At 45.2% G+C, this 19,887-nt stretch overlaps 2 protein-coding genes across 2 annotated transcripts in view; both read left to right on the top strand.

Moving 5' to 3' along the window:
- The first annotated feature begins 1,563 nt into the window (after window positions 1–1,563).
- Window positions 1,564–3,950, top strand: si:ch211-142k18.1. The gene is made up of 2 exons (XM_031582161.1): window positions 1,564–2,108; window positions 3,724–3,950. The coding sequence occupies exons 1-2, from the start codon at window positions 1,564–1,566 to the stop codon at window positions 3,863–3,865; spliced, it is 687 nt and encodes a 228-aa protein (XP_031438021.1). The 3' UTR covers window positions 3,866–3,950.
- Window positions 3,951–5,122: 1,172 nt separating this feature from the next.
- The window catches only part of chrna2b (cholinergic receptor, nicotinic, alpha 2b (neuronal)), a 14,992-nt gene continuing 227 nt past the window's right edge, over window positions 5,123–19,887 (top strand). The window contains exons 1-6 of the mRNA XM_031581463.2: window positions 5,123–6,611; window positions 13,517–13,668; window positions 15,157–15,201; window positions 15,405–15,514; window positions 18,364–19,141; window positions 19,571–19,684. Coding sequence (XP_031437323.1) covers window positions 6,542–6,611; window positions 13,517–13,668; window positions 15,157–15,201; window positions 15,405–15,514; window positions 18,364–19,141; window positions 19,571–19,684 — 1,269 coding nt within the window. The 5' untranslated portion in view covers window positions 5,123–6,541. The remainder of the gene's footprint in view (window positions 6,612–13,516; window positions 13,669–15,156; window positions 15,202–15,404; window positions 15,515–18,363; window positions 19,142–19,570; window positions 19,685–19,887) is intronic.

Raw genomic sequence — 19,887 nt, 5'->3', positions numbered from 1 at the left:
CTCCCCAAACACCCTTCATCTCATGACCTGTCCTCACCTTAGCCAGGGCGTATTTGCGCCTCACCCCCCCCCCCCCCCCCTCCCCCTCACTCCACCGCACAGGATGAGTTTCTGTGCTGAAAAACACCCACTGGCTAGACGGAGCACGAGTGAGGAGCTGAATGCAAGCTTTGTGTCTGTCGTCGCATGAGATCATCCCCCTAGTAGTTGCAGCTGGCCCCCCTCTCCGACCGAAACGCCGAATTCCAGTCATGTCAAAACTGAGGAGCCCCAAAGCCCCTTATGTCTGTTTTGGGTAGATTACCTGCACCGTGCAGACGGAAGTCAGATCCAGATAACCATGTACGTCATACTGAGCGAGCTAGCAGCCAGATAAGAGTAGAGGAAATTAAGTCTGGTTGGGGTTTCTCCACAAAGGACTTCATTATGTTGTAGCCTTGTTAGAAGAAGAAAGTGAAGTGTGTTTATAGCAGTGGGTTTGTATTCTGACAAAGGCACAAAAGTAGTGATCCACACCTGCAGTGTGTGGGTGTGTGTGTGTGTGTTTCATCCACTGTTCATGTATCTGTGTATGTTTTGCAGAGCAGGATTAATGGTTGCAAGTTGGCCGAAGTTTCGTTCGGATTTGCAATTCACATCACATTTACATCTAATGGACTGTAAGGCCAGTGTTGGAACGGCAAATCAAAAAATCATTTAGTGAACAATTTCGGAGGTCAGGATGAGTCAGAGCTTGGAACTACAGGCCTGCCATTATGTTTGGAATAAGCATTGGCAGTGGTTTGTAATGAGCTACCCCAGACAGCGGTGCATCTGGCCCAGATCTGACAGTGATGCGGCCCTCAGTCGGTCGGTTGTATATACATTCTTTTAATTTAATTAATCTTTCTATGTTATTTTAATTACTTTCTTTGGTGACTCTTTATTTGGATAGTCCGCCTACAGAGATTTTATAGATGGTTGGTTGATATTCAAGTTCAAGTAGTCTTTCCAATTGTTCACTGAACATCACCTTAACCAACCCCAACCCATAACCTTAACCCCTACATTTTAGTTAACAGAGTTTCAACAGGTAATTGGTTTAAAATCTGAGCATCTGTAGATAGTCTATAGGGGACCATCCAAGTAGAGGACTTCATTATGTGGTGTGACCCTTTACATTTTCACTTTTTCACTTTGTCTCTATCTTTCCTTTGGATGTCTTTGGATACATTTGCCTTGCCTTGCCCAGTCAGTGATGGGGTGGCCGGATGTGTGCCAGATGTGTGCCAGAGCCAGATGTTTGTCACATGGCTTCCCTCATCTCAAGGACACTCATTAATCATTTAGTCAGAGGACTGGGTCTATGCCAGATCTGGGCCAGATTAGGGCCAGATCAGGGCCAGATTAGGGGCTAGATCTGAACAAATTCCATCTAAGCATTCACTGCACATTTGCTCGGGGGAAAAAAAACATTCATGTGGCCTTAATCATCTCTAGGGAACCCATTCATCACTCATCCAGGTCGAGGGTCGTAAGGTCACTCACTTCCTCTTCACCCTGCTTCCTCTCCACAGGGTCAAGATGTGGCTGAAGTGGACACGCAGCGCCGTGTTCTGTGCCTTCCTGCTCGCATCCGCCCACGCTCAGAGCGGAGACGGCGAGTGGGGGTCAGGGGCGGAGACACCAGGTCTGGTCTTCACCAGCAACGCCACCACAGCCACAACCTCACAGGAAGTCGGCGACGACCCCATTCAGATTGGTGATGCCGGCTGGCCGCCGCCGTTTTTTGAGGCCATCTCGCTGGGCGAGGATGGGGAGGAAGCCGAGGGCGAGTGCACGGTGAACTTCCAGACCAGCCTGGCATGGGCGCGCCAGATGAAGGCCTACAGGGACGAGCTGACCTACCTCAAGGCCATCCAGCACGGCAACCAGGCGGTGGTGGAGAACCTGGTGCAGTATGTGGGTGCCGAGATGGGCGAGCAGCGCTACCAGGACGTGATTGAGGAGAACATCGGCGGCATCAAGGAGGAACACAGCAGCTGTAGTGGGGTGGTGGAGAAGACGGCCGAGGAGCTGCAGACCCAGCTGGCGGGGGACAGCCAGGAGGCTCTGACTGGCATTCAGAAGTGAGTCACACCTTTAAAGCAACAATATATAGTTTTACTGACTATTTATAGGGTAGGGATGTGTAGGTATCTAGTTTTTAAGTCTTTCCTTTAAAGCAACAATATGTAGTTTTTTGCAATTTTGTAAGGTGGGTAGGTATGTAGGCTTTACATTCAACTTAACATTACATTCTGGCTGGCATGCATAGGTGCCTTTTTACATTAAAGCAACAATATGTAGGTTTCTTCCCATTTTGTTGTATGGTATAATATATGGTATAATCGCGTAGGTATCTAGTTTTTATAACATCTAGTTTTTATAACATAACAGAAGTGAGTGTTACCTTTACAACAACAATGCTTTAAATACTTAAACTAGCATCTTTTTAAAATACTGAGTTTAAAGGTCTTTCTATAGCCTAGGAATCTTGTTTTTTAGAACATTACATTTTATTTTCTGGCACATGGTCAAACCAAGACACAAGGCTGATCCTATACTAAAAAGTGAGTGTAGGAATTTGCAAGTAAGAGCAAAATTACAAAGTAATAAAGGTAATGCTTCTTCATTAGCATATACAAATGAAGAAACGTGTCGTTAGCACTTAATTCATTAGCAATATTATCTACTGTGTTTCATTAATATTGATCAAGGAGGTCCAGGATAAGTGATACCAAAAAACACAGGCTTAAAATACACTTTGCTCAAATATCTACTCAAAGTTTAATTTGTGATGAAAAAAAGAAATGTACCTGAGGGGATTACTAAGTGTATAAACCGAATAAAAAAAGTCATTATTTTAATTAAGATAAGCTTGAATTTTATGTGTTCATTTGCTGCCTCTTTCTACTTGACCATGATGGAAAGAGTTAACTAAGAGCCATTTCTTTAAATGGTATAATAAACTGCGATAGGGATGGAACAGGGCCCTCTAGGTCTCCTTAAGATTCCCATCAGCTCCACAGGTTTTATTGGGCCAGATTTCCCATTGAGCTTTTACAACAAACCTCAGCGCTGACGAAATGAATGAAATTAGGTGATTAGGGAATGGGGGCCACACAATTTCAGTTATGAATGAAATTCAGAATTTAACTTTTTATGTGGTATTTGGCATCTTTATTTATTCAGGGAGAGGCTGACATAACATGAAAAAAACATATATCCAGTTCAAAAACGTCACCACATTTAATTGTGTCTGGGTCATGTACGTTTTAAATACCAGTTTTGAAATGTAGGGCATGCGGAAAAGTCAGTCCCCTTCGATAAAGAACTCCTTCAGTATGTGAGTAAATGTGCGCCTGTGTAGTCAGAGCACAAAGACTACGAATGGACCCCTGAAACAATTGCTACAAATTTGCCATGGCTCCCTTAGGAGCCTGGTGTTTTCCATCACCCAGGCGGTCGACAGGATGGGGGGGGGGGGGGGGGGGGGGCACACTTCCTCTTGTAGGCCCCCTGATTTAAAGAGCACTCGGTGTTGTCAAGCCCACCCTCTTCCTCCTCCTCCTCCTCCTCTTCCTCCTGCTCCTTCTCTTTCAGTCTCTCTCTTTTTCTTTCTTTCTCTCTCTCTTTGCCCAGTTCTCTTTTCTTCCTTGCCTCTGATGTTGTGTCTGCTTGGTGTCTGCCCGTCTCTGACAGAATCAAAGAGGAGTCCCTGGCCTTTGAAGACATGCTGCGTGCTGCCACAGACATCGCCGGCCGACTGGAGAGCACCTCCAAGGCCCTCCACGCCTCCCTCACCCAGCAGCTCAGGAACAGCCTCAAAGGCCCCCGCCACTGAGACTAAAACACGAAGAAGGACACTCCGCTTGCCAGGGATGGGTGCTCGTGTGGCACAAACAGCGCCAATTTAAAGGACCCCTCCTCCCCCATACACACACACACACACACACACACAAACCTCCATCCCTTTTCTTATGTTACTAAAAAGCAAAAGCAAATCTCTGCGGTGGCCTTGGACATGAAAGGAAAAAACATTATAGTTGTTTTGTTTTGTGTTATATTTTCTATGGAAATGGCTGGGACGTGAGTGGTATTGGTATATTTCCAGTTTCAGTTGACTGAGCTGTGGTAGAGGGGTTTTGCCTGGAAGAAAACGAGGGGAAAAAGAAACAACCTCAATCTCTACAATCTCTTTTTTTCATCTCAAAGCATTTAATCATACCGTGAAACAGCCCCCCGGAATTACACAAGTCATTGAATTCAGTGAATTTTTTTGCTCTCTGTTCAGATTACATTTAGAAGAAGGCCTGGCATTGTCAGCCGAGTTATGTGAAGCTTATGTTGGCAATGCTACTTCACGGAGCTGTAATTGTTGACGTCTGCTCTGGTACAAGGGCACAGATGGAGATCAGCCCGAGAGAAGGGGCTGGTTCAGTGCACGCACAGACAGACAGACAGACAGACAGACAGACAGACAGACAGACAGACAGACAGACAGACAGACAGACAGACAGACAGACAGACAGACAGGCAGGTTTACACAGTAATTAACGGACACTAGAGTGTTGATAGAATGTCTGTGTTTGTGTTTATGTGAGTGTAGGTGTGAGTGCCAGAAAGAGAGAAAAAGAGAGTAAAAGTGTATGCATTTTCTCTGTGTATGTGTGTGTGTGTGTGTGTGTGCTCATATGCAATGTGTGTATTTGTATGTGTGTTTGTGTGAGACCACAGTCATTAGAAGGACAGAGATTGTATGACAAGAGAACAGGCATCGGGTGTGTATAGGTAATGACCTGTGCAAAGACTGGGTGGTTATCAGTTATCAGAAAACACAGCGCAGACTGACTGATGGCCAATTCACTGGGGGAGGGTGAATAGGGACTTGCAGAGAATATGAAAAATTGTACATTAAACTGAACCAAAGATTTTCATTCTTTTTATGTGAGTTCTCTCTCTATCTCTCTCTCTCTATGTGTGTGTGTGTGTGTGTGTGTGTGTGTGTGTGTGTGTGTGTGTGTGTGTGTGTGTGTGTGCACGCGTGTGTGTGTGTGCGCATGCGTGTGTGTGTTTGTGTTTGTGTGTGTGTGCGTGTATGTGTGTGTGTGTACGTGTTTGTGTGTTTCTGCTGCATGTTCACTGTGTGAAGGGCAGGGACTGGGCAGTTACTATAACAGTAATTTTTCAAATGTGTATCAGAGCAACATATTCATTGATAAATGTAAAACAAATTATTGAATGTAGATATTCCCAATAAAACTGAACGCAATTCGATGTGCCTCGCATGATCCAATTCAAAAGGATTCTCTTGTCATGGAAATGATATTCCACAAATTATTTTGGGGTAACATTTACTTATCTATTCTGCCCTCTAGCAGTTTTACGTTGAAATAGCACATGCTTTAAACTAAATGAACGTTTGTTTCAACCTAAGGGTAAGTGACGCGCAATACAAGACACTAAAAAAAAAAGGTATGTCATGTTTTTGTAGCCAAACAAGATTTCCATGAATATTGAAATGATCCGTACAAATTTTACACTTACCGGTATATTAAAACATTTTAAATGCGTCACTGGAGCTTTCTCAAATACCATTATGTGCTTTCTGAATATTGATATCGGCATTTGCAATGGGGGAATTTAAGCCTATGGGTGATTAGAATACACGTTATCAAGTCCCACCTCTACATCTTGACATCAGAGGCGCGCGTAAACGGAGAGCAGTCGGGAGGGGGTCTCCACACCGCGCGTGCGGCCGGCATCACTCAGCTAGAATTCAACTTCCAGCGCAGTCTGACCTGTTTGTCTCTTCAATCAATGCAATCTGAGCCGCTTAAATTCTCCTGAACACTGGGTATTGTTTCATCGCAGTAAAATACTTAAGGCTTCAGGCTGGTCACTATGGGAATGTTTTCAGCAGAAGTGATGTGATTTGGTTTCAGATGGATTCGCACCTCAAGCCTGGACCACATCAACGGATTTCGTTTTTATTTAGATCCATCATTTATACTGAGGAGAGTCTTTGGACTTTCTTAGTGAACTTCGGATAGGATTTTTGTATTTTATCAGTGTAAGAACCCCCTTTAACGAGTCAGAGATTATATGATAACTTTCTGTCTGTTTTAGAAAAACCTTTGATCCGCCTCTTATTTTCTGGATGCTGCGTAATTATCTTAAACTTCAATCAGTTAGCAGCAATCAGAAGACTGGCGCGTGACTCCCTATAGGCAAGAGCCAGTTATCGAAGTCTTCAACAGACGGTCTTCTTACTCTCAGATCAGGAAGCTTTATTTTGTATACATGAACTGCAAAGACAGGAACTATGTAACGTTCCTGAAGTGTATTATCAGTGGACGTCCTAAAACCAATGATGGTGGCTGTAAACGGATTAATCAAATCTCCTTTACAGTGATGTTTTGCGCGCCCAACAGTTCTGCAAAAATGCCATGAGAACGGAGAGCGGTAGGGCAATTAAATCAACTCCTCGAGGCTGGCACCTGTTCTCCGAAAAGAGGGGATGGAGCGCGTCCAATGCTACCTGTTCTCAGTGAGGACAACTTTACTCTGTCTCTTCCTCTACAAGACATGTAAGTTTATCCTTTCTGCCAATACGTTTCTGCAGGCAGTTTGTGTGATGCACAGACTTGTTTTCTTCCACGGCATGAATGTTAAGAACTGAATGCAGAGAATGCTGATAACTGATTGACTGACTTGTTTTCACAGTTTAATAGTGAAAGGTATGCAACTGATTAAACATCCATAACTGGCATTTTATAAATGTATTACATTCCGTTGAATCATGACCATCAAAGAATGTGCCGGAAGTTTGGCTGTGCTGACGAGTCTACACAGGCAGGTGCCGCAGGTGCACTGACTGTCAGAAGCCTAATGGCTGACTCATGGGATCCTCGCATTACTCTTTTGATTCCCCTCTCAAAATGCGTGTCCTTCAGCAAAGTCATTCTCGTTTTCTCCATTCTTTTTCGTCATTATATTTCACCAAGTCATCATGTTTTGCCGGCCGCAGTTGAAGTCTTGCAGCAGGTAACAAGAAGACAGGTCTGGACATCAGTGGAAAAATGTAACCCAATCCTGACATACACAGTTTGACCAGGGCCGGTGGTGGTAGGATCCAGGCCGTTTTCTCCCCAGCAGGCATAGTCGCAGGCATTGGCATGGCATCACCAGCACGTAGAGCGCACGGGATCTCATTTGAGACGCTGAGTGTCGGAGCAACTCAGATCTCTCCTGGAGCGTGCCTTTGATCTGACCGTCTTGAAGGCTCTCTCGTCAGGCCCTCCACCTGTTCGGCACTGGTCCTTCACAGCCCCGGGAACAGATGTCGGGCCGCACTTGAAGTGCGCGCATAATCGAGGCACTGTCTAATATGGCATGCCCAAGTCGAGATGCGCTCTGAATTATACATGACGGCAATTTCCTCCTCTCTGTTGTCTCATTCAACCAAGACGAGCTTATTAGTCAAAATCTCATATTGCTGGGCAGGCTAGCCTTTCAGACCAAGTGTGTCCTAAATACAATTGATTTAGTATTTATTTATAAACTTAGAATTTCAGAGGAGAAAGGCGTTTCTTATATTGAAGACTCACAAGTTGATGGGCTGAAAAAAGGAAGGGTGAATGGGTAAAATAAATACATGAATGAATATATAAATATTGTAGTGTGCAAGATGGGTTGTGGCTTCCATGTATTTGTGTGATGTGGTTTCCCCCCACAATGCTGTGTGTGTGTTACTGCCAATGTTAATGTGAAATTATTTGTCTAATGTTCCATTTTAGAATGTACTCTGTTTCCCTGCTTTGCTAGTGTATTTTTGTTATCACTTTGAGTCACTGTGTTTGAGTGTGTTATGTGTACTTGCCTGTGTGTAGTTCCCTGTCTGTTAAGCATATTTGTCCACCCTTACCCAATGTGTGATGTAGAGATAAGACCCCCTTAGCATTTCAGCCCATCTGTAATTAGTGATTTTCATATGGTCCTTCAGTAAACAGTAAATATCCAAAGAGAAGCCTGCACATAGCTCTATTTGGTTCACCGGTGTCAGAAGTGGGATGGTGGTTATGACCAAACTTGGGGTCATCAAAGACGAGCTGCAGCAGGATGGGACATGGCTGAAGGTCATTATTTAGAGAGCGTTAACAAGGCTAGACCCGGTTGTGTCCCCACTCCGAACTCATGACTGAAGGCCACTATTCAGAGGGCCTTAACAAGGCTAGACTAGGCTTTGTCCCCACCCCAAACCCAGCAGGGAGGAATGGCGGATGTGTTCCCTGCCCTGGACAATGTGAGGGCCTCACCAGGACCTGGGGACCCTGTTTCCGTCAGGCAAGGATCAGGGGCTGGACATCTCAGTGCGGACCAGTTCCCGCTCTGACTGCCAGCTGGCTGGGTGCCGCTACTGTGATAACGGAGGCATCTCGAGAGAGAGAGAGCCTGGGAGTTTACGCTGCTGATCTCCACCTGTATGGAGTTCAGCAGCGTATCTCCCACCAGTGTATCTGTATCTTATACGCTGCCTACCCCACCTTCAATGGCAGTCAGCAAAAGGAGCTCCAGGCTATCGTCCAGGGCTTGCAGGCAGAGTGGCTACGGGAGCACATTTGCCTCAGTGCTCCCGGGTCCCTGGTGGCAGCCCTGGACTAGGCCAAGCAGGTGGAGCACATCTTATGATCTCCCAGCTCCGAACATTGTGTGCGCTATGCTGACCTGGAGGGGAGTGAGAAGGAAGGAGACGCGACTCGTCGGGCTGGGGCGGCATCCCTACAGCAACCAAGGCGGGCAGCAGCTGAGCATGAGATTCAAGAGATGGCGGAAGCAGGCGTCATCGAGCCCAGCAGCACTCATACTCTCCTGGTTAAGAAGAAAGATGACATCTGTCACTTCTGTGTTGACTACCGCTGCCTCAACGACATCACTCGTAAAGACTCCTATCTGCTGCCTCGCATAGACGATGCTGTTGACTACATTGCAGGTTACCGCTGATTCAGCTCTCTTGATCTCTGCAGCGGGTACTGGCAGGTGGAGCTGATGCCAGAAGCATGACCAAAGACCGCCTTCTCCATTGGCCAGGGGCTTTGGCAGTTCAGAGTGCTTCCAGTCGGACTCTGCAATGGACCAGCCACCTTCGAGTCCTGGTGTCCCTCAAATCTACTGTGTAGTCTACTTAGATCTCTACTAGTCTATGTAGCCACTATGCAGTCTACTTAGACCACTGTCTCAGCATTTGACCCCGAGACCAAGGTGTTCTACTCGGAGTGGCCCAGCTTCTCCATCCAGGAGGAGCTCCTGTACCAATGCTGGCAGACTTGCAGCCTCACTGCCTGCATTCCAGAGTCCTCCAGCTGGTCCATGGTTTGGTGGGGGTGGGCCACTTTGGAATCACCAAGACACTGCATCGACTCCGGTCCCGGTCCAACTAGCCGGAGTGTCCACCGATGTGTTTCCTCCACAGCCGAGAAGGCCTAATCTCCGCTAGGGAGTACCAGTACCAGGTGGGGGTGCTTATAGAGCACGCGGCCATGGATATGTTGCGCCCCTGGGTCCCACCACCGACCAAGGGAACCGCAACATCCTCGTGGCTTGCCCCATGGTTTCGCCCCAAAATGCTGTGCGTGAGTGTTAGTGAGAATGTCAATGTTAAATTCTGCTTAATGTTCCTTTTTAGAATGTACTCGTATTTCCCTGCTTGTGTTAATGAAGTGTCAGCGTGTATTTCTGTTATCACTTCGAGACCATGTGTTTTGTGTAATTACCTATGTGTAGTTCCCTATCTGCATAGCATATTTGTCCACCCTTACCCAATGTGTGATTTAGAGATTACATCCCCCTAGCATTTCAGTCCATCTGTAACCAGTGATTTCCCATGCGTCCTTCAATAAATGGCAAAGAGACAAAGAGAAGCCTGCACATTGCTCCATTTGCTAAAATGTGCATTGAGTAATTAAGTTCATGTGATACTGGACAGGTTATTTAGACCATCACATCATAATTTTAACCATCATATATTTTCAGCTGGATTCCTTTGCCAACACATTTCTCTTCAAACCACACAGCAGTAGCTCTGGCATGTTAGTGATGAAGGCCAGTGCAGTGTGAGTCACGGCGCGGTCATAGAGTTACCGAGGATTAGTATGTGAATCCCTGAGGGATATGAGCTCTAGCCACAGCAAATCACACCACTTGTCTTACCACTCAGACCCGTCTGGCGTGGACCTGTGGGCAGGCCCGCAGCTTTCTATGGGCAAGGGCAGCCTGCAGGGTTTAAGTGCTAATTTGATTAATTTCTAAAACGAGACTTGCGTTGGTCAGCCTAATGGAGGGAGGATATTAGAAATCAAGTATATGAGATTGATATACTGGCCTTGGCATCTTAAATAGGGAAGCTTGTACGTGCCAAGGTCCAGTGACTGGTGGTGCAGAGGCTGAGGGGCAGATGTACATCAGACAGAGTTAACAGCGACTTGGCCAGTCTGTAGAAAGCGCACGCTGTGCCTTTTCATTTTACGTTAAATGTGGTAAACCTGTGGTTTATCGCGTAACCAGCGCATGTCACTGCCATTAAACTGTAATTTGCAGCACCCACAACTGAATGCTTTCATTCAATCATAGGCACACAACCGACCAACATCAAAAGTGTAGCGATCAGGAAATAGAATACAAGGTAATAGTTATAGTAGACACAAGGTGGCATCAAACAGAGAGATAATACAGGGTAGTGATTCCACACCACTCAAAAGGAGTACTTGTATATGCAAAAGGCAGATAAGCACAACTTGCGCTGCTGCAGCAGGCCAAATGCATTTTTAGCCGTTTGCGGGCTTTTGGTGCATGCCATGCCATGTGCTTAGACGCACGTTGCGAAGACATTACGCTAACGTGTTAGCACATTCAATTCAATTCAATTCAATTTTATTTATATAGCGCCATAACAATACAATTGTCTCTAGGCGCTTTACAGAGCCCAGAGCCTGAAACCCCCTTAGTGCAAGCACAATGGCAACACGGGCAAGAAAAAACTCCCTGTTAGTCAGGAAGGAACCTTAAGCAGAACCACGGCACATAAGGGGGAACCCATCTGCTTGAGGTCGGCCGGGTGGAGATAGGAAGGGGGGAAGGGGGGAAGGGGGGAGGGTTGTGTGGCAGAAGGGGAAGGGAAACAACAGGTGTTGTACATAGCCTGCATTTGGTAGATGCACATAATATATATACAGACATCCGGTGGTAAATACATGATACAGACAAGACCAGTTTAGTGGGTATACACTGTGCTGATAGGGTTACTATTACAGGGGTAAGGGGAGTAGGAACAGAGAAACATGTCGATGGTGGCAATAATATATATTGTATATAAATGCTAGCATAGGGTATGAGGTAGAGTAAGTGTACGGCAGTGCGGTGGCGGTGGGTGCAATTGGTCGAGGGTTTCTGCAGGTAGACCGGGTGGAGAGACTACAGCAGCGTCCCATAGCGAAGATAGTCTAAATTAGGAGAGAAAGAAAAAGAACAGAGTGAGTGGGTTATTATAGGCATTAGCAATGTGATAAGAAAGGAGAGGGAGAGGGAGAGAGAGAGAGAGGCTGCCTGGCTGGGTGTATGGGGATTTTATTTAGTATTTAGTTGGCTGGTGACAGTCGCAAAACGCGCCGTGTGCTGTACCCGGGATCTGTCGCACTCCTTCACGGTACAACATACGCTGTCTGTAGCCCAGTTTTGTTGATTAGGGGGGTATTGCATGTGTTTTAGATGTGTTTAGCTATGCTGGCATTTAGCATTTGGTTTGGCATTTAGTTTGGTTTAGCATTAGTTATGTTTAGTTATGCTGCCATTTAGCAATTAGTTTGGTTTGGTACATATGGAGATTTTAGTCGTAAGCTTTGTTAGGGTTGCAGGGTACAACATAGCCCAGTGATATACGTTTTTATTTATTTATTTATTTAATTTTTTTTCTTGTGTGTTCAGTTATGTCTAGTTATGCTTGCTGACTGGCTGGCCCAGCAGGTGATGGGTTTGTTGACGCAATTACTTGTGGCTATAGGATGCACTAAAGAGGAATGTCTTTAGTCTTGATTTGAATATAGGTAGGGTGTCTGCATTTCGGTTGGAGGCAGGGAGATTGTTCCAGGGGAGGGGGGCTCGGTAGCTAAAGGCTCTGCCTCCTACTGTGGTTTTTGATATTCTTGGAATTACAAGGAGGCCTGCACTCTGGGAACGCAGCGGTCTTGGAGGGCAGTAGGGGACAACTAGTTCCTTAAGGTAGTTTGGAGCCAGGTCATTTAGGGCTTTGTATGTTAGCAGGAGTACTTTGAAATCAATTCTACTTTTGACAGGGAGCCAATGCAGAGAGGCAAGTACAGGTGAGATGTGCTCATATTTTTTTGTTCTGGTGAGTGTACGGGCAGCAGCGTTCTGTATAAGTTGGAGGCTCTTTATTGAGTTGATGCTGCATCCGGACAGGAGCACATCTGCTCCTGTGTGATTTAGGCTGATTAATGATTGGGCAGTAATTCCAGAGAGCCACTGCATGACACTCATTTGATAGTCCAAAGCGCAATCAGACGGCATGTCTGTCTGCCTCCCCCGCCATCAGTTCAAGCCAATGGTTTGTTACTTGGTCACAGAATCCTTTTGGTGTTTTATCTCCCAAAATGTCCAAATCTTTTTTTCTTTTCCTGTCCTCACTTGGGAGGCTGTAACATGGGAAACATACACATCAACACAGCATGGGACAAGTAAAACAAGCATTAAAGTTAAAGCATATATCACACTGCCACACATTCCTGGATTAATCAATGCACAAGTGTGATCGTGATCGTGACTCATGGCCTGTTTAACCTATTTAACACCTTAACGGTCTGCAATGAAGGGTGAACACAAATCCACTGAGAGCTTTTTTTTCAAAGAGCAACAGAGGGTGACATTTAAAACTAAGTTTCAGTGGTTTAATCCTCCCCACTCCACACGTGCTTCTTCTCTAAACCCCTTATCTGCATTTCACTCCTCGCAGAGCAGCTCAGCACGGACAAGACTGGGCTCGGTCCTGATGTGGCTCACTGTGGTCTGAGAGCTGATGATGTCCAGCTTCTCCTGTCTCAATTTCATGTCTATCATTCACATCCTCTTGTATACATCATCTTTTTGATATCTTCATTTCAACAGCTTGTTGCTTCACTATGAGACTTTATACAACACATGTTACACAGTTAGTGAAATATAGCAAGATTTCAGATAAATATAGACAGCAGGCAACAATAGTAGTAGAAAATTCCTAGTTATAAGCTATAAATACAACAGATAATGTATTAGTTTCAATCTGGTTTGTGTATGATAATATAAGCATAGCATTACTTCATGAACACTGCCGTGAGGATTTGAACAAGGACAGTTACTCATTAACCATCAAATCAGGTTTCTGCTGGAATCAAATAATAAAAAAGCTGTGGTCTGAAACAGAGACTTTTGCTTGCTTCCTTTACAGCCTGGACCTATGAGAAGACTCACTCTCACGCCGAGGACGAACTCTTCAAGAAGCTCTTTATCGGTTACAACAAGTGGTCCAGGCCCGTACCAAACACCTCTGACGTCGTCATCGTCAAGTTTGGCCTCTCCATAGCCCAGCTCATTGACGTGGTGAGTGCACACCCCCACAAACGCTAAAGTACAAAGCTCAGTTTCATATTAAGGGTCCTTATTACAAAGTCCTTGAGGTACCACGGCGCCAAGGGATTTCCAATGTAAATTCATATTTATAGACAATACCAGCCCTAAACTTAATCATAATCTATCGTCCAACAACATCCTGTAATGACAATATTAAAAAATAAGTGCAGTTTAAGCTAAAAAAGACTTCTGTGTCGGTCCGCACATATTTGTTGTTTGAGGAAACTTAGAAATACTTAACCTTTACAGTATAACTATACATTAACTATGTATTAAGTATGTAGTACCCAAGGACACTGGAAGAGATCTGAGTAATCTATCTGTGAAACCTTCTCTCTGAAACCTTCTCAGAGGTCTCCCAGCTGATGAATGTTATGGGACTGATGTTGTTTTTGCATCCATAAGCCTCAGTGCAGAGAGAGTTGTCAACAGGATTAGCGAGGAGTGTTAGTGGCCGATAGAAACTCCCTGAGACTCAACTTCTGCTCGCAGACTGAGCTTAGTCGCCTGCTTTCTCGTGTATGACTGTGGCACAGACGTAGAGCTTACACCAGCATCAGACGAGATAACCGCAGTCTGCATCACAGCCTAGCGCTATTATAATTCAGCCAGTCTGTTGGAGAAAGATGCCAGGGGTACATAACAAAATTGTAAGTTCATAAAATTAGTTCCAGAAAAAGTAGAGCTTTCTTGTCTGCGAGTTATGGAAAAAAAGGTCACAGCAGAGGTTGTCTTGAAAGATGTTGTAAATAATGTTTGCATTATTCCCAGTGGGAGGTTAGAGCTGGCCAAACTAGTTGGTACTTAACCTGTTGGACTAAAACGCAAGACGTGTCAATGAAGTATCAGTGATCAAAAGGCTAATAACAAACAAGCCCAGCATGCTGACTCCATACCAGGTAAAGGACATTTGTATCCAGCGGGGTTGATGCCAAATGCTGACCTTTACGGACTTTATGAGAATGCAGTCATTTATGTGAGAATCACAAAACAAAGGAATGAATCTCCACCTCCTTGCAAACCTGATTGAAAGACCCCTGCTTTCTAGCCCCATGCAAGCGCATCAGTAGCTTTCTTCAAGACCATCAAGGATATTAAAGTTTAGATGCTAGAGATGCCGCTCTGACCTTTTGCGATCTGGAGAAAGCACTCTCCTGGACGCGGCCCAGCTTCCTGACTCATCTCATCCCTCCTCTTCTTTATCTTTTCCCTCGATTTCTTATGGACCAACCACACACACGCGCTGTGCCAAACCTAAAACACTTCTGTCTTTAGGAGGCTTATACTTTTTTGTCGTCTCAGCATTACACTACTGCGTGTGTGTGTGTGTGTGTGTGTAGAATATATTTTTTTTATAGTGGACTGCAATATATAAACTCACCAATGCAGTACTTTACTAGACAGCTTTCTTCACCCCCCCTTCACTCCTTTCTTTCTTTCCTCTTCTCTCCTCTGCAGGATGAGAAGAACCAAATGATGACAACCAACGTGTGGCTAAAGCAGGTGAGTTCAGACTGCATCAGCTGGATAACCAACAGTGCCAGTGCATCTTTCCCGTCAGAGCACATACCTCGCTTTTCTGAAATGAAGAGGATCCTTTAACTTGTGACCTTTGATTACTGCTTTGTTGGTATTCACTGATTGTAAATGTTGATGATATGTGTTGGGTCCTCCTTCATGTGAAAGCGTGTGTTTTATCCATCCAGGAGTGGAACGATTACAAACTTCGATGGAAACCGTCAGACTATGACAACGTGACGTCCATTCGAGTGCCTTCAGAACTCATCTGGGTGCCTGACATTGTTCTGTACAACAAGTAAGTGGTTTTGTGTTACAATGTGACATGGCATGTTATTGTAACTGTTCTTTTTAAATACATTTAATGAATTGAGCTATGTGGATAATAACAAATGACCAAACCCATATCTGTCTTCTGTTACTGTCTTCAGCCTCAGCACATACAGTACCCCCCCCCCCCCCCCCCCCCCCCCCCCAGAATAAAGATGAGTGAAATCAGTTCAGTTATTAATCTTACAACAAAATAGAGTCAAAATAGAAAAAATCTTACCTTTAATGAGGTAAATTTAGTCTGAAAATAAAGCAAACATTAGTGAATGGTTATGTCACAATTATTGGCATCCCAAGAAATTTGAATTATGAAAATGTAAATGAAGTATGATCCCATGCATATTTCACTAATTTGAAATTGGCCCAGGTGAAATGATTTCCTGTTTCACTGGGGTATAAAAATTAGGTGACACTGGGCCCAAATCCCTTAATTACCAATCGCTATGGGAATGATTCAAGAGCATTCCACTGCAATAAGGCAAACGTGTGTTGACTTTCACAAGTCAGGAAATGACTTAATATGCCCATATCAACAGTTAGGGCAATCATTAAGAAGTTAAAGAAATTAACTTTCTTTCTAATTCAAAACTATCATGAACCAACCTGAAAGAGGACGCAAGGCTATTTTGTCAGCAGCCACAGTGAGGAGGATGAAGGTCGGAGAAATCTCCAAAGACCACATAATTTGGAAGCACCATGTCTGTAAATCCACCATAAGATGTCTCCTCCATTCCAACACTGTTTGGAAGGTATACCAGAAAGAAGCCTTTCCTATCTTTTCATCAGAAGCAAAAGCACTTGGAGTTTGCCAGATGCCACAAAATCAGGCTTTTACCATGGCCATCCCAGTCCCCTGACCTAAATCCAATTGAAAACCTGTGGTTTGAGCTCAGGAATACCCCTTTTCCACCAAGGCACTTCCAGGGCTGGTTCGGACCCGGTGCTTAATCTCGAGAGTGTACAAGAGAAGACCTGGGATCCAGAGATCTGGATAGATTCTGTGTTGAGGAATGGTCGAGAATCCCCTCTTATATATTCTCAAGTCTTATAAGACATTACAAGAGAAGACTTAGTGCTTTTCTGTTGGCAAAAGGGGTTTGCGCAAAATACTAAATCAGTGGATGGCAATAGTTACGACACACATGTTTTTCTGAATAAAATTAATTTTGTGATCACCTGTGACTTTTTGCGTTAATGGGCTCAAGTGTAATTGATATATTTTCTCTATTTGCTGAGTAAAGGCAGCAGGAAGTGGACGAGCAGTAGGGGAATTTTCACTCGTAAATCTGGTTGAAGGAAGAGTTGATGAAACAACTTGTGACTTTGTTTACCGTGTGCTTAGAGGAAGTGCTAAATCACTACCTACAGTAGGGTTCCACCTTGTGTTCACATCTGGAACTTGCATTATTGTGCTGCCATCCACAATGTAGACATTTTGGGTATTATATACAGAACTTCTTTGTGTGCATTGTTTAACATGACCATGACTTAAAATGTTTCTTCCTTGTCCTTCTATGGTTTCTGTTTTGCATTTAACCTTTCATCAAAGCTGATAACTTTTGCTGGAACCAAACCAGTTTGAACTCTTGAAATGGTTGACGGATTTATTTATTTCCAGGAGCCTGAGCTATGAATGTCTCTCTGTTTGTTTTTAAATGTCTAATTTAAATTAAAATGTTAATGTTTTTTTTTTAATTTTCAGGAGCTTGAGATATGAATGTCTCTCTGTTTTTTTTAATGTCTAATTAATAAAACTGCTCTTTGTCCTCCGTGATGAATTGCGATAAGTGTTCCCTTTTTATTATCATTAAACGCTGTCAGGTTTTAATTAGTTCTACTGCACTAGTTCAGATGAGGGGCGTGATTATTGTGATGTATTTTTCTGCAGACTCTAGGGAGTGGTATTAAAACTGGTACGAGAGACAGATTTAGGTGATAAAGACCTGCCATCATCACTTGAGCTTCAATTATGGTCTCTGCCCAGGCTATGATAGATGGGATTAGTGAAACAGTGATACACTCTGCGTGTGTTCAAGGGTGAATTTTTGTGAAATTGGGATCTGGCTCTCAAGCGTTTTCTCTTAACACCGTACCGGATACTTTTTAATAAGGAAATGTTGCCTTAAGCTTCACAAAAACATAGTCCATAGTCCATAGTCCTTACAGACTTCATATGTTTATTGAATATGAACAATTGTATTAAACATTTAATTTAATGTAAGGTGTCCTAGTTTATTTGACCTTTTCCACTGACTGTCCGATTTTTTTTACTGTAATTAAAATGAACCATTAAGCGTAGCATAGTTTGTTAAGCAGTCATATTTTTTTCGTATACATGTGAAATGCAGCCCTCTGTACCAAAAGCCTGACGGAATGACAGATGCCCTCTTCCTCCTGAGGACAATGTCAACAAACACATTTAAGATTGTATTTAAGATTGTCTGCAATTAACATATTTAAAGTTCCATATAGAGTAGTTATAGAGTGCAGGCCTCTGGAAGAACAGGAAGACAGATCCCTTCTTGACTTCTGAGGACATTGACACTGATGTCAAATTTTATTCCAGATTGTTGCACCTGTATAACTGTATTAAACCTTAACCATTCTGGTTTCTCAAGGTGTCTTTTAAATTTTTTCTTGTAAGATGTAGCCCATTTGTAAGGACAGCCTCGCAGACTAATGCATCCCTTCTGTCTTCTCTGTCTGTCTTCTAATTTTTCAACAAAAAAAAATGTGTATTTACATATCTCACACAAATTTGTGTAATGTATCTGTATCTTCAAGCCTGACAAGCTTATGGCTCTCTGTCATCTACAGTGCTGACGGAGAGTTTGCCGTGACCCACATGACCAAAGCCCACCTGTTCTACACGGGCCAGGTGCGCTGGGTGCCCCCGGCCATCTACAAGAGCTCCTGCAGCATCGACGTCACCTTCTTCCCCTTCGACCAGCAGAACTGCAAGATGAAGTTCGGCTCGTGGACCTACGACAAGGCCAAGATCGACCTGGAGCGCATCGAGAACACGGTGGACCTGAAGGACTACTGGGAGAGCGGTGAGTGGGCCATCATGAACGCCGTGGGCACCTACAACACCAAGAAGTACGACTGCTGCCACGAGATCTACGTGGACATTACCTACTACTTCATCATCCGCCGGCTGCCTCTCTTCTACACCATCAACCTCATCATCCCCTGCCTGCTCATCTCCTGCCTGACGGTGCTGGTGTTCTACCTGCCGTCCGACTGCGGCGAGAAGATCACCCTCTGCATCTCGGTGCTGCTCTCGCTCACCGTCTTCCTGCTGCTCATCACCGAGATCATCCCGTCCACGTCGCTGGTGATCCCGCTGATCGGCGAGTACCTGCTCTTCACCATGATCTTCGTCACGCTCTCCATCATCATCACCGTCTTCGTGCTCAACGTGCACCACCGCTCGCCGGGCACGCACAAGATGCCGATCTGGGTGCACGCCGTCTTCCTGGACCTCATCCCACGCTTGCTCTTCATGCAGCGGCCCGCGCCAGACGGGCAGCGCCGACGGAGGCTCCTGCTGCTCCAGCAGCCCCAGCACGAGCGGCACCATGCCCACGAGGACGTCGTCGATGACGACCGCCACCATCACCAGAGCAACTGGCTCCGGCAGCATCAGCAGAGCCTCCATCACCAGAGCCACGCGCGGCATGGGCTGAGGCTACCCGGCCTGCCGTCAGCCACGGCTGCCACGGCCCCTTACCTGGACACCTCGGCCACCTGGGGAGGAAGAGGGGACGAGCTACGCAGGCGCTGCTGCTACGAGGACCTCGAGCTGGGCACGCTCTCCACCGCCTTCTCCCTCTCCTTCCGCTCGCCCTCGCCACGGCCCCCGGGCTCCACCCCTCCCCTGCTGCCCAAACTCAACAACCCCCACCCGGCCAGGCTGGAGGTGGGGGTGGGAGTGGGGCTGGGGGTTGGTATGGCAGGTAGGCAGCAGGGGCAGGTCAGGGCGATCAGCACTACTTCCACCCAACGGCCTGCCAAAGGGGAGAGGGCAGCGTCGGATGCCAGCGGGGGGTTCCTGCTCTCGCCCAGTGTGCAGCGGGCGCTGGAGGGGGTGCACTACATCGCAGACCACCTACGAGCGGAGGACGCTGACTTCAGTGTAAGTGGTTTAAAGAACTAGTGCAGCCAGATTCAGAGTTGAGAGTCAAACAGGAATAGGGGGAATGTGATGTGGACTGAGCATTTCAAACTTTTATCAGTTTTAACAGTTTATCAGGTTGGCAAACATAGGCATTGAATGGAGTACATGAGTTAAAAAAAAGCTTATAAAAGATGAAATATGATGTATCATGACATTTGCGT

Source organism: Clupea harengus, chromosome 15 (genome assembly GCF_900700415.2).
Source record: "Clupea harengus chromosome 15, Ch_v2.0.2, whole genome shotgun sequence".
In the NCBI taxonomy this organism is placed as follows: domain Eukaryota; kingdom Metazoa; phylum Chordata; class Actinopteri; order Clupeiformes; family Clupeidae; genus Clupea; species Clupea harengus.
The sequence above is the reverse complement of the archived record's forward strand: the minus strand, read 5'-3'. Positions and strand labels throughout refer to the sequence as shown.